Here is a 12,751-nt window from a genome sequence, read left to right as displayed (position 1 = left end):
GTCAAAGTAATGTCAAGGATGAGGACCAGACTCAAGACTTTTCGAAGGGTCTAGTACATGCAGTAAAGATTAAAACTAACGGTAGTGTTTTAGACTTGTTAAAAGCTTTGCTACAAATGATTAAGGGGAATAAGAGTTTGTGGTTGTAACATTGTCACAATTTATTATCAAATGTTTGTAATATGGCTCCTTTATGTATTTTGTGTAATTATGTCTGCCTGCCATAAGCAATTAAGGGGCCGGTGTGTAGGAGCCATTTTAATGTAATTCATGTCTTGTCCACTGGGTGTCACTGTAATGTGGCTGTATATTTAGAGCACGGGGTTAATGAGATAACAGGTGTGTTTGGTGGCTGACCGTGCTAAACCATACATTGTTTTACTGCACAGATGATTGCTTACGTGTTGACCTGGATTATGGATAAAGTGTTCTGTCCGCAAGGTATGAACTTTATGCTTAAGAACAGTATAAGAACGAGAGCTCACAGGAAACTGATTGGAAGCAGTGTTTATTGACTGGAACAAAATAAAGAGACAGTTTGCATTTTACCATCTGCGTGTATGGACTTCATGAGCACACGTGATTAACGTGTTTACTTCTGCCACCGACACCAGCGGCTTAATGGAAGACCGTAATAAATGTGTGACTACAATTGTTACAGAGACTCTGACAGGAGGATGTTAGTGAACCAAAACACAAGACGCAAGAGAATGTAGTGATCATGAAATGATATCAGAGTTATGGCAAGAATAGAAGCCTGAACTTAATCTCACTGATTCTTGAGAGAAGAGACAAAACATGTTTGAGATGTTAGTTTTTATTATTTCATAACACATTATTATAAACTCATATATTTGTAGACAAAGGTCTCAGCTAATGAACAGGTTTTTCTGAAAATGTTTTCTTCTAAAAATGTACTTCAGAACTTAATTTGTGTCAACTCCGTCAGACACATTAAAAAGATGCTATTTTAATTTGATCATCAACAACAGTGTAAAATACACATGACAAATATACAGCAGTAGCAGTAAAGTGAGATCTGTGTGTCTCTGAGAGAAATATAAACAATAAAGCCTTACAAATAAGAGTTTTACAAATCTGACACTGAAAGAGAAGCTCAAATAATCATCAGTATTTATTATGACAAAAACACACTTGAAGAACCTTTAAAGTTCAGCGTTCTGCTTCAGATTTAAGCACTTCCTGAAAAAGATGAACATGTAAAGCCATAAATGAATCAATCTCACCAATATTAATATATGCTGAATCAGTCATCATCAATCATGTACCTGATGTGTGAATATGTGCTTGATCTCCTTCAGCTCTTCTGGATCTGATGTGATAAAGCACAAGAATGACAGTAGCCACGCCCACCAGAGCAGAGAGGACCAATCGGATCACAGCTTCAGTAGGACCACAACAGTGGACTGAGGAATAAAAACATCAAAGTGAGATCAGCTCAGTCAATAAACGCTAATATCATCAGCGCTGCCGTACCTGAACATGTGTGACAGAGTTGAGTGATGTCCAGATGTTGAGTCTGGTGGCTGATGGGATTGTTCAGCACACAGCTGTAGGTGTTTTTATCCTGATATTCCACCTCCAGAGGTAGAGAGAGACTGATGCTGAGATCAGACACACTGATGCTGGACAATGAACTGCTTCCTTTGTACCAGGAGAGAGTCACATGACTCACATTCACCACTGAACACACCAATGAACATGACGATGATGATGATGAAGAACATTGAGAAGAGTTACTGCTGATGACAGGAACAGGCAGACGAGCTGAAAACATGAGAGAATAAAGAGAAATGAGGATGAATGAAGAGATTCTAGAAACATCCAGAGGAACCAAGATGATCAAAAGTAGAGCATTTAAAACTATTGAATAGAAAGTTAAATATAAACCTGCTGTTCATGTGAAAGTGAGAGAATTAGTCATTTGAACTCATTAGTCATGATAAGATACTTCTTTAGATCTAGCTGTAATAAATAAAACACGTGAAACTGATATTTAAATCACCGTAGACAATGAGATGAATAGAAGAACGAGTTCTCAAAGTCAATAGTCGATATTCTCCAGAGTGTTTCATTGTGATGTTTGTGATGGTCAGAGATCCAGTTTGATTGTCCAGCTTCAGTCTGTCTCTGAATCTCTCATCAAGATCATCATCATTTTTTTTTAAAGTGAATCTGTCGCCCCAGTTAAGGATATCAGCTATTGCAGTATCTCCAAACCTCCACTGAGTCTGTAGATCATCACCCTCCATTCCAGTAGGACCAAAGTTTAGAGTGACTGAATCTCCCTCCGTCACTGACACTGAAACAGGGTTTGTCACAGATAAACAGATTATAATGGTTTATTAAATTAAATAGTTTAACATTTAAATTTGAAATAAACAATATCATAAAACAGCAAAAAGAAATAAAATGATGCATGAATTCATTTTAACTTTGTCATTAAAAAAAACAAACAAACAAAAAAAAAAAACTCACCAATAACAACAAGATAGAAATAATACCACTTAGAGTTGATCCATAGTTCATAACGTCCAGCGTGTTTCATTGTGATGTTTGTGATGGTCAGAGATCCAGTTTGATTGTCCAGCTTCAGTCTGTCTCTAAATATCCCATCAAGAACATCATCAGTGAATCTGTCGGCCGTTACATTGATTTCAGCTATTACAGTCCATCTAAACCACCAACGAATCACATCATCCTTCATTTCAGTAAGATCAGAGTTTAAAGTGACTGAATCTCCCTCCTTCACTGACACTGAATCAAACACACACATGGAGAACAAACAGAAACAGGTTCAACACAGATTAAGACACTCATTTATGAAAGTAAATAGCTGGAAATTTATAAAATGAATGTCATCATTAAACAACAGCAGCAAAATTTAGTTTGGATTAATAATTGAATCTTTGTGATGATTAAAATATAAAATGTGAAAATAATATTTAACTCACCAATGACAATGAGATTGAAATGATCCCTCTTATATTTGGTGTGTAGTTCATAATCTCCAGAGTGTTTCATTGTGGTGTTTGTGATGGTCAGAGATCCAGTTTGATTGTCCAGCTTCAGTCTGTCTCTGAATCTTCCATCAAGAACATCATCATATACAGTGAATCTGTCGGCCGTTACATTGATTTCAGCTATTACAGTGTTTTCAAACCTCCACTGAATCACAGCATCATCCTTCATTTCAGTAAGATCAGAGTTTAAAGTGACTGAATCTCCCTCCGTCACTGACACTCTCTTTCTTTCACCAAACACTCCTGAAGAACAGAGTTTTTCACAGATTAAAGCTTTAAAATCACTTGATGTTGTTTTGATGAAGCTTCACTGAAATACGTTTAATCATGTAAATGTGACGTGAATAATATTCTGCAGCAGCACAAAGACAAAATATGATGAATGAAAAGAGAAATAGATTTATATATGGATCAATAACTAAAAAAGACACTTTAATGTTTAATGTCACACTAAAACTAATGCTGTTGAGTATCTGAGCTTCATATTTATATTATTTTCTTTAATCAATCCATAATAAAGGTCAAATACACTCAGAAATGTCACAATGCCCATCTTGGTGAGTATTAAAGTAAACACAGTTCAGGAAGAATGTGTGCGTGTGTTCGTCATGTCTTAAAGGGACAGTAGCCGAATAAACGTGCCGCTCTCTCTGTTGTTACAGTTTTTCTCAGTCTCTTTGGTGCATTTCTCACATCACTATTTACATTTGCACAACAGTTAGTTCAACCTCCACAACATTTAGTCATTTGTGCACATCATAGTTTCTCATTCCTTCGAACAAATTGCAAATGCTTTTGGACATGCATCAATTGCTTTCATACGACTCTCTGCTGTTTTATAACACTATCATTTGCTTATGTCATGTCAGTCAAAATTAACTATACTTGTGAATGCTGAATAGTCATTCCATATAAAACTAATAGTCCTCATTTCATTGCTTGAGTCATTACATACAAAAATGTTGAACTAGTTGTCAAAATCTGTCAAGCAAATTTTACACATTTTTTAAAATCTTTTTTTTTCCTGAAAATGTCTCCTAAATTGATCAATTTCTCTCAAGTGAATCTCAACTTTCACTGATGAGAAGGGGTGTGTGAAGCATTAGTTGCAACCAATGATACGCCACTTCTCTACAATCACTGTCAGAGCTGAATCCCATAAACTCCCACTTTACAAGCATATATGAACCAAGCAGGACCATTTCTACAATACTGTGACACAGAAATGGAAGGTCAGCCTCGTGAAAGAGGGGTGAGGGTGCGGGGAGGAAGAGGAAGAAGAGGCCAATAGGCAGATCCCTGATGAAATCAGGGCTACAGTTGTGGATCATGTTATCAATCACGGCCTCACAATGGCTGAGGCTGGTCGATGGGTGCAGCCAAATGTTGGGAGAACCACTGTAAATTCAATTATTCAAACATTTCGTTGGGAGAACAGGTGTGCATAAATGGACAGTAATTCAGCACTAAACAATCTGCACTGCACTACTGTCATTGTGTCATACATGAAGCTTGCAGTGGGACAAGAACTTGTCACTGTACAATTTACATTTAGACGTACAGCTTTACTGCATCACACATTTAGTGCATTGTAGTGTAGAGTAGTGTTACAGTAAAGATTTGCCATATGTACTGTAATTTTCAAATGGCTGTGCAAATAGTATATAGTGCCGTCTTGAGCATTTTCAGGTAGTGTCACCAAGATCTGACTTTTTTGCATTGGAAAACATTGACAGAGTAAACTGTCATAATGAAAACATGAAAAAGCCATTTGACTATCTTGTTCATAAACAATGGTGTCAGGACTTTATCTTGATGACACTGACACTTTCATTGACACGAATACTTGCTTTTGAGGAATGACCTATCCATTTTGAGCAAGTGACACGCTTTCGCAGGTTATCAACTAGGTTTTGCAGTTTGTACTAATTGTTTTGAGAACTGCATTAACTGTTGTGCAAATGTAAATAGTGATGTGAGAAATGCACCAAAGCGACTGAGAAAAACTGTAATGTTAATCAAACAACATTTTACTTTTTTTTTTTTACATTTTGATTACTTGTAAAAAATTGTCACATCAATATGCAGACAAAAAAAACATTTCTAGGAATTACAACAAAAGCACTACAGTATATGCGTTCCTCCATCATTCTGACTTTTTGTCTGCTATAGGTTTAGGACAGTTATCATTAAACTCAACCAAAACAACATGGAATTGTCGAGGATAAATTTGGCAGATGATTATAATGGTTGATGAGTTATAATCCATAATAATTAATATGAAATATGCATATGAAAACGTAAAACTATTATTTAAAATAGCAGTGGGGGGATGACAGTGGATATACCTTCGATCAAGGCAAAAACTTTGTAAGTTTGTAAGGAGCCAATAACGACATGTATGATCATCTTGGCTATATATTACGGTGGCGCATTGCCTCATAAATAATATTTTTTTCCCCTCAATTATGTCATTAAGACATCTTTTCTCGTAATAACGAGATGTTATGTCGTTCAAATCACATATTTTGTACGTGACGTGTACGAAAAATACCTTTATACCTTTATCTGATCTATAGAGGTCATATAGCCTATATTGGTTCAATTTACATTTATTTTTTTAGCACTTTACACAATACTTAGGCCTATAGTTTTAAAGCAGCTTTATAGGAAATGCTTTAACATTACAATTTGGAGTACCTAATCTGTTATCAAAGGTTACTGTACAAGTTATGGCCTAATTTCAGACATATATAGCCTACATAGGCTATATGTAGTTAGCTAACATATTAATTTAAACAATGTATTAAAGGTACAATATGTAAATTTTTTGCAGTAAAATATCCAAAAACCACAAGGCTAGTTTTGTCCAGCTGATTACAAACAGTATCTCTAATGTTTTCAACTACTTGTAAATCATGAGAAAATCCCCATTCTAAACAGTGACACGGGACAGTGCAGTCGCCTGTCAATGACGTCATTTACCTTTGTTACCGCCTTTACTGACGTAGAAACCACATGACAACAGTGTCGTGGACAAATGCGGAAGTAGAGTCTAGCGTCCAGCAAACCACTAGCTTGCTTCAAGCAGTTCCTTATTTACTTCTTGCACGTTTTATGGTGGATTGTGTTACTTATTTATGGAACATAATTACTGTTTACCATCTGCCGCTGGTTCTGTCGACAAGGACAGCTCCCGTAAACGCATGACCGGAAAAGCGGAAGCGGCGCCGGTGACTGTGTCATAATAAAAGTCCCGCTGCTCGTGAGGCGTGTGTTGATCAATCGCTCCAGCTCCTCGTTCAGCTCCCGCAACACTCGGTCCTGCTCTGCTTCATACTACAGTAACGTTAATAATCGCATCCACGAACATGAGTTCTTCCAGACTCTAATCCCTATTCTTTTGCACCGTCCGTTGAGTTAGAGACCACATGTCCCAAGTTTCTGCTCTAAAACTTGGCGTCATCATACTACGCCTTTGTTTTGAATAGGCTTCTAGCGACCTCTAGCGGAAAAAAATATCACAAATTGTACCTTTAAGGTAGAAACAATGAGCGATGTCCAGAAAAATGTGTAGGCCTAGCCTATATATTAAACGTTGTAGCCTACTAAGAAAGCATAGGTACTACAAAGAAAAATGTATTCGTGCAGAATTTGATCTTTTAATAGCCTATCACTTAGTAGGCTACATTAAGCGACCTTGAGCTTTTTCTTTATAACGGTTTTCTATAAGAGAAAAACACTTAGGCTAATTAAACGAACTGCGTTCATATTCTGGGCTCATCTGCTTTGCTGTACATAGTATGGTTTAGTATGGTGTTTACTGAGTTTGGTCTTTTATGTCACACATTATACAAGCATTAAGCTTTTAACATGTATTATGTATTAATATCGACAAACTTTAGGCTATTTTTGGCTGTATTTGTCTAGATTGGAAATATGTGGCTAACATTTTCTTTTTAATATTTTTCCAATACATGTAATCTTTTGAACACTATTGTTTTTAAACTCTATTTCTGTGCAGTAAAATTAATTTGAATGTATAACAAAATTTAGTAGTTTAGGCTTTAATATATTGTTTGTAGGTAATGAATGCCAATATAATTTGTTTATTTAATACTTATATTTTGTATAGAACAATTTAAAGGATTTGTTGTGGAAATAGCCTAAAATACATGTTTAGAATAGTTTTTACCGGCTAGCCCGGCTTCAGGTTGGCATAGGGGTATTTAATCCCACCACTGCATAGGCTTTTTTAGTTCCCCTTGCGCTACAAATCTTTTAAATTGAATGGTATTCAGAAAAACAGAACAATAATGACAAATATAATATATAAACATCAACCCCAAACCAAATTAATTTAAAGCTAAACTGAAATAGAAAGCCATTTGGCATAAATCCAAGTGTTTCCATATGCACTATTTGGATCCTATAGCCTATTTATTATTTAAACGCTCTGGGTAGCGTTTCCCAAAAGCATCGTAAGCCTAAGTTGATTGTAGCTCCAAGCTCCATTGGTTTCAATAGAGCTACGATCAACTTAAGCTTACGATGCTTTTGGGAAACGGAGCCCTGGGCTGGATTTCCCGATAACGTTGTCTCTCAGCGCGCTACGAAGACCCTAAAGTATACCTTAAGTGAATGTATACTTTTTTCAGGCATGTTCCCCGAACTATACCTTAGGAGGTTGCTTAAGATATACCTTCTTAAGTGCGACGTTACCAGGTGCTGCCCATGGCACTGAAGCTGAATTGGTTGACATCGATGGCTCGAGAATCGATAATTCACTCTATACAGGGGCTGCTTGAATATGTTATGTGAGAAATCAGTGTTCTTAATAAAAATAAGCACTTCAGAAGTAAAAAATGCATTTATCAGGACTCATTGGATTTTATAAAAATAATCCAAATTGCAAACTAAATCTATATTGTAATTTATATTCTGGGGGTGCGGAGCTCCCATCAGCGCGAGTTTAAGGCGACAGTTATTTAGAACATAATTTTAGAATGTATTGATTCCTTGGAGACACGTCATGCAGCTGGCAGATATGTATGTAGCTCGTTTATATCGTTTTTCCTTTGTTATTCAAAATATTCCCAAACTTGTTAACTACACCAAGCATTTTATGATATATTCCCATTGTAAAATATGTGGAAGTGAATTTTTGTCGCGCGACGAGTTTGCACCGCAATTCAGAGCTGTCGGATTTAATTAATTTTCCCCGAAATACCTTAAAGTATGTGGCTGGTGAACTGGGAGAAGAATAGAGTAAACTTATGTTTCATACACAATGTGTATCTGATATTAATAAAAAACTTCGTCAAATTATATAATTGAAAGGGTTATTATTGCAGCTTCTATAGACATCGGTGTATTGAATTTGAATTTAACAAACTATAAGTATTTTTATATAGCCTAGTGCCTCATTCATATGTGTATTTAAATGACTGAAATCTAAATAAACCTGATGTGGGGTTGAAAACACTAAATATAGTTGTGATATATGACAAGAGCTGAGCGCGTCTGTCTCTGGATCAGAGCTAAAGCACATTTGAAGTGAATCTTTGCATTTTATTCTTTGTCATTATCCTAATTGAACACTGGGTGCATTACAACTTCAGAATTATATTCGTATAGACTGTCAGCAGTGATAAGGTATAGTTAAGAGTGGTCCAGGGCTGCGTTTCCCAAAAGCATCGTAAGCCTAAGTTGATCGTAAAAACGATCGTACGAGTGATCTTAATATTAAGGTCTGTTTCCCAAAAGCATCGTAACTTAAGTTGCACTTGAAAATGATCGTAGATCTACGAGTGCTCAGGAGTAATCGTTAAGCCCTAAGTGCATCGTAAGAAGACAGAGTTATGAGGTCACCTACAGGACAACCGGCAGATTACACCTTTATTCAAGTGCAATGTGTATAACATAACTAAGGTTTTGACTGTATTCCTCTTAAATCCTCTTTGTTGTTTAATATGAAAAGAAAACGGAAGAAAATAAAAAAATAAAAATACACATGATGTCATAAATAGTGCTGATAAAACATGTCTGCAATAAAAAAATTGTCTGTACACCTGTAGAAATTGGCTAGATGAAGTACATAATTTGTACTACTGTCACCCTATATACCCTTTATATAGGCTTTATATAGGCCTACCACCCATGGCCTAAAGCTCTATGAAATACTATAGGAGTTCTTCCAAGTGTTTCTGAAGTGACTGACTTTACTATAACTATAACTATAAACTAAATTTTAAAACATAAACAAGTTTAGATATTAACTTCAAAAACACTGAATCACAGTTTGATTGATTTCACACACAAACACACACACATACATACACATATATATATATATATATATATATATATATATATATATATATATATATATATATATATATATATATATATATATAAACTATAATTAATTTAAGTTAAATATAGACACTATGGTTAATTTATGTAAGTGAGAATGACAAAATAAAGTAAACTGTGACATATTATGCCCAAAAATTCTTCATACAGTGGACTACCAGTAAAATTGATACAAATTTGGAACCAAAATTATTCAGACACTTTGACCTGACCATGTTTTGCTAAAGTGTTATTTGAGATCTTGTCATATTTTACTACCATTAAAAAAAAAAAAACTATAGTGAATAATTTGTAATAATGAATGAAATGTTCAAGGTGTCTGAATAAATTGTGGTTTGACTGTGTGTGTATATATATGAAGACTTCAGATGCAAAAGCCTCTAAGTGCCATCTGAAATTTTCTTATAAAATGAACAGTTTTATCAAGCTTGTAGGCCTATGTTTATGTTCAGTTATTTCACATTAATGGAAAAGAAAATGACCTATTAATTGCCATTAAAGTGAAATTACTGAACCTAAACATACAAGCTTGATAAAAATGCTAATTTTAGAAGAACATTTCAGACGGCACTTATAGGCTTTTGCATCTGAAGTCTTCATATATATATATATATATATATATATATATATATATATATATATATATATATATAGCTTAAAGAAATCGTCTGACAATTACATCTTTGTTTAGCTCTACCTCCTCCAGAAGAACATTAATTTAATCTTTTTGAAAGGTACCTTTATTTATTTATTTTAAACCACATCAGGTGACGATTATTAGGTTAAACGTTAAAGGATACGATTTTATAAGGTAATATTCAGCACTTGAGAAACGGACAGCGACTCTTAAGTAGCACGTAGAGCGCGTTCTCGCGCGTTCATGTTAAGGGCATTTTTGGGAAACGCACGTGGAATTGCAGCGAGCGTTCGTAACCTCGCACTTAGAAAGCGCTCTTAAGAGCTAAGATACATCGTTATTGGGAAACCCAGCCCAGACCGACCTTACGAAAGTATGACTTACAGAAGGTATAAGAACGTTTCGGGAAACACATATTAACATTAAGGTACAGCTTAAGGTATAACTTAAGAATGACGTAGTTAAGAATGTTTGCCCTGATTGTACACAGACTATTTAAAATGAGCAGTGGAACTTTTTCTGTATTTGGTTGACTGTATTTTATTTTGAGAATAAACAGGCTGCGATGTCAAGTTGGTAAAACTGATATGGCGCACGCGCGTTCATTTGAATTTTCTTATAAAAGCGTAAACAACTTAAAATACTCAGGGCTGGGTTTCCCGAAACCTTCTTAACTCTACGTCGTTCTTTAATTATACCTTAAGCTGTACCTTAACGTTAATACGTGTTTCCCGAAACGTTCTTAGTTAAGTAGCCTATACCTTCTGTAAGTCACTTTCGTAAGGTTGGTCTGGACCACTCTTAGCTATACCTTATCACTGTTTATAGTCAATACGAATATAATTCTGAAGCTGTAATACACCCAGTGTTCGATTAGGATTATGGCAAAGAATAAAATGCAAAAAAATTCACTGCTAAATTCAAATGTGCTTTAGCGCTGATCCAGAGACAGACGCGCGCTCCGCGCTTGTCAGTCATGTAACTTTATCACAACTATTCAGTGTTTTTAACCTCATCGCGCTTTATTTTAGGTTTCAGACATTTAAATACACATTTGAATTAAGTAGGCTACTGCATAAAAAAGACATTTATAGTCTGTTAAATTCAAATTACACTGATGTCTACGGAAGCTGCAACAATAACCCTTTTTTTATATTTGATATGTTTTATTCATATCAGATACACATTGTTTATGAAACAATAAAGTTTACTCCATTCTTCTCCCAGTTCACCGGCCACATACTTTTATGTATTTCGGGGAAGATTTCGTATAGGCTATCCGACAGCTCTAACTGCCGTGCAAACTCATCGCGTGACAAAACACATTCACTTCCACATATTTTACAATCGTAAATTCATGATATAGTTAACAAGTTTGTGAATATTAAAAAAAAAAACAAAAAACGATATAAACGAGATACCTACATGTCTGTCAGCTGCATGACGCGTCTCCAAGGAATTAAAACGTTATTCTAAATAAAGATCGCCTTAAACTCACGCTGATGGGAGCTCCGCGCCCCCAGAATATAGATAAATTACAATATAGATTTAGTTTGCAATTTAGATTACTTTTATACCATGAGTCCTGATAAATGCAATTTCTACTTCTGAAGTGCTTATTTTTATAAAGAACACTGATTTCTCACATAACGCAGTGAAGCAGAGACTGTATAGAGTGAATTATCGATTCTCGAGCCATCGATGTCAACCAATTCAGCACCGCCACCATGGACAGCACCTGGTAACGTGGCACTTAAGAAGATATACCTTAAGCAACCTCCTAAGGGATAGTTCGGGGAACACGCCTAGAAACGGTACATCTTCAGTTAAGGTCTACCTTTAGAGTCTTCGTAGCGCACTAAGAGACAACGTTATCGGGAAACCCAGCCCAGACATTTATGGTCATAAGAGTAACACCATCCAAATCTGTGTAGGTATAACTATTATTGTAACTATTATTTGTACTCACACAATAAAACATTGCTTGAAAAATAAAAGCAATGCCTTTCCGTGAACTTCTCAAAAATGAATCGAAACTCATCATATAGATGGTCTACCTGTCGCAGTTTTTTTCTTTCATTTTCTTAATATATTAATTATTTAGGTTTAATATATTTCATGTATGCCTAGCTATAGGAATAGGCTGTTTATTCCTTTTATAAGATTTAATCTTGTTTTTCCCCGTTCACAGAAGCGCTGCATGATGCAATGAATCCTCATGTTTTTGTTGTTTCTCCTATATAGCCTAGGCTAAAACTAAAGCCCTGGGATTTTTTTATCCTCATTCTAATTTCGTTTCATTCTAATTTAACATAATCTTGTCGGATAATGAAAGGATCGCGTCGTTTGAAGGTCGTTGGGGAAAGGAAATTATATTGAAAATATAATTTTCAACTAACGCTGCTCAACGCTGCTGCCTGCTGTCTGACCTACGCTCGGAGCTTCGTGGAGATTATCCTAAATCCTTCTCTTTATTCCTATTCACATAATATAACTTTCTTATTTTTCACTAGATTACTTAACCTATTGCATAGTATTACTAAACGGAACGATTTATTACTAGCAATCCACCAGCGTAATCACCTAGTGTTAGCCATAGCCTGCTAGCTACCGTCTACTTTCTTTTTTTCCTCTAAACCAACCTTCCTTGTCGATTGAATGGCGGATTTATCCGATGTATGTTATTCTGATCTGT

General features: G+C 35.5%; 1 protein-coding gene across 1 annotated transcript in view; it reads right to left on the bottom strand.

The window, feature by feature from the left end:
* The window catches only part of LOC137029687 (uncharacterized), a 50,567-nt gene that overhangs the window by 30,711 nt on the left and 7,105 nt on the right, over positions 1-12,751 (bottom strand). The window contains exons 2-4 of the mRNA XM_067399339.1: positions 4,258-4,442; positions 2,976-3,287; positions 2,529-2,778 (exon numbers count right to left, since the gene is read on the bottom strand). Coding sequence (XP_067255440.1) covers positions 2,529-2,778; positions 2,976-3,287; positions 4,258-4,442 — 747 coding nt within the window. The remainder of the gene's footprint in view (positions 1-2,528; positions 2,779-2,975; positions 3,288-4,257; positions 4,443-12,751) is intronic.

Source organism: Chanodichthys erythropterus, chromosome 2 (assembly GCF_024489055.1).
Source record: "Chanodichthys erythropterus isolate Z2021 chromosome 2, ASM2448905v1, whole genome shotgun sequence".
In the NCBI taxonomy this organism is placed as follows: domain Eukaryota; kingdom Metazoa; phylum Chordata; class Actinopteri; order Cypriniformes; family Xenocyprididae; genus Chanodichthys; species Chanodichthys erythropterus.
The sequence above is the reverse complement of the archived record's forward strand: the minus strand, read 5'-3'. Positions and strand labels throughout refer to the sequence as shown.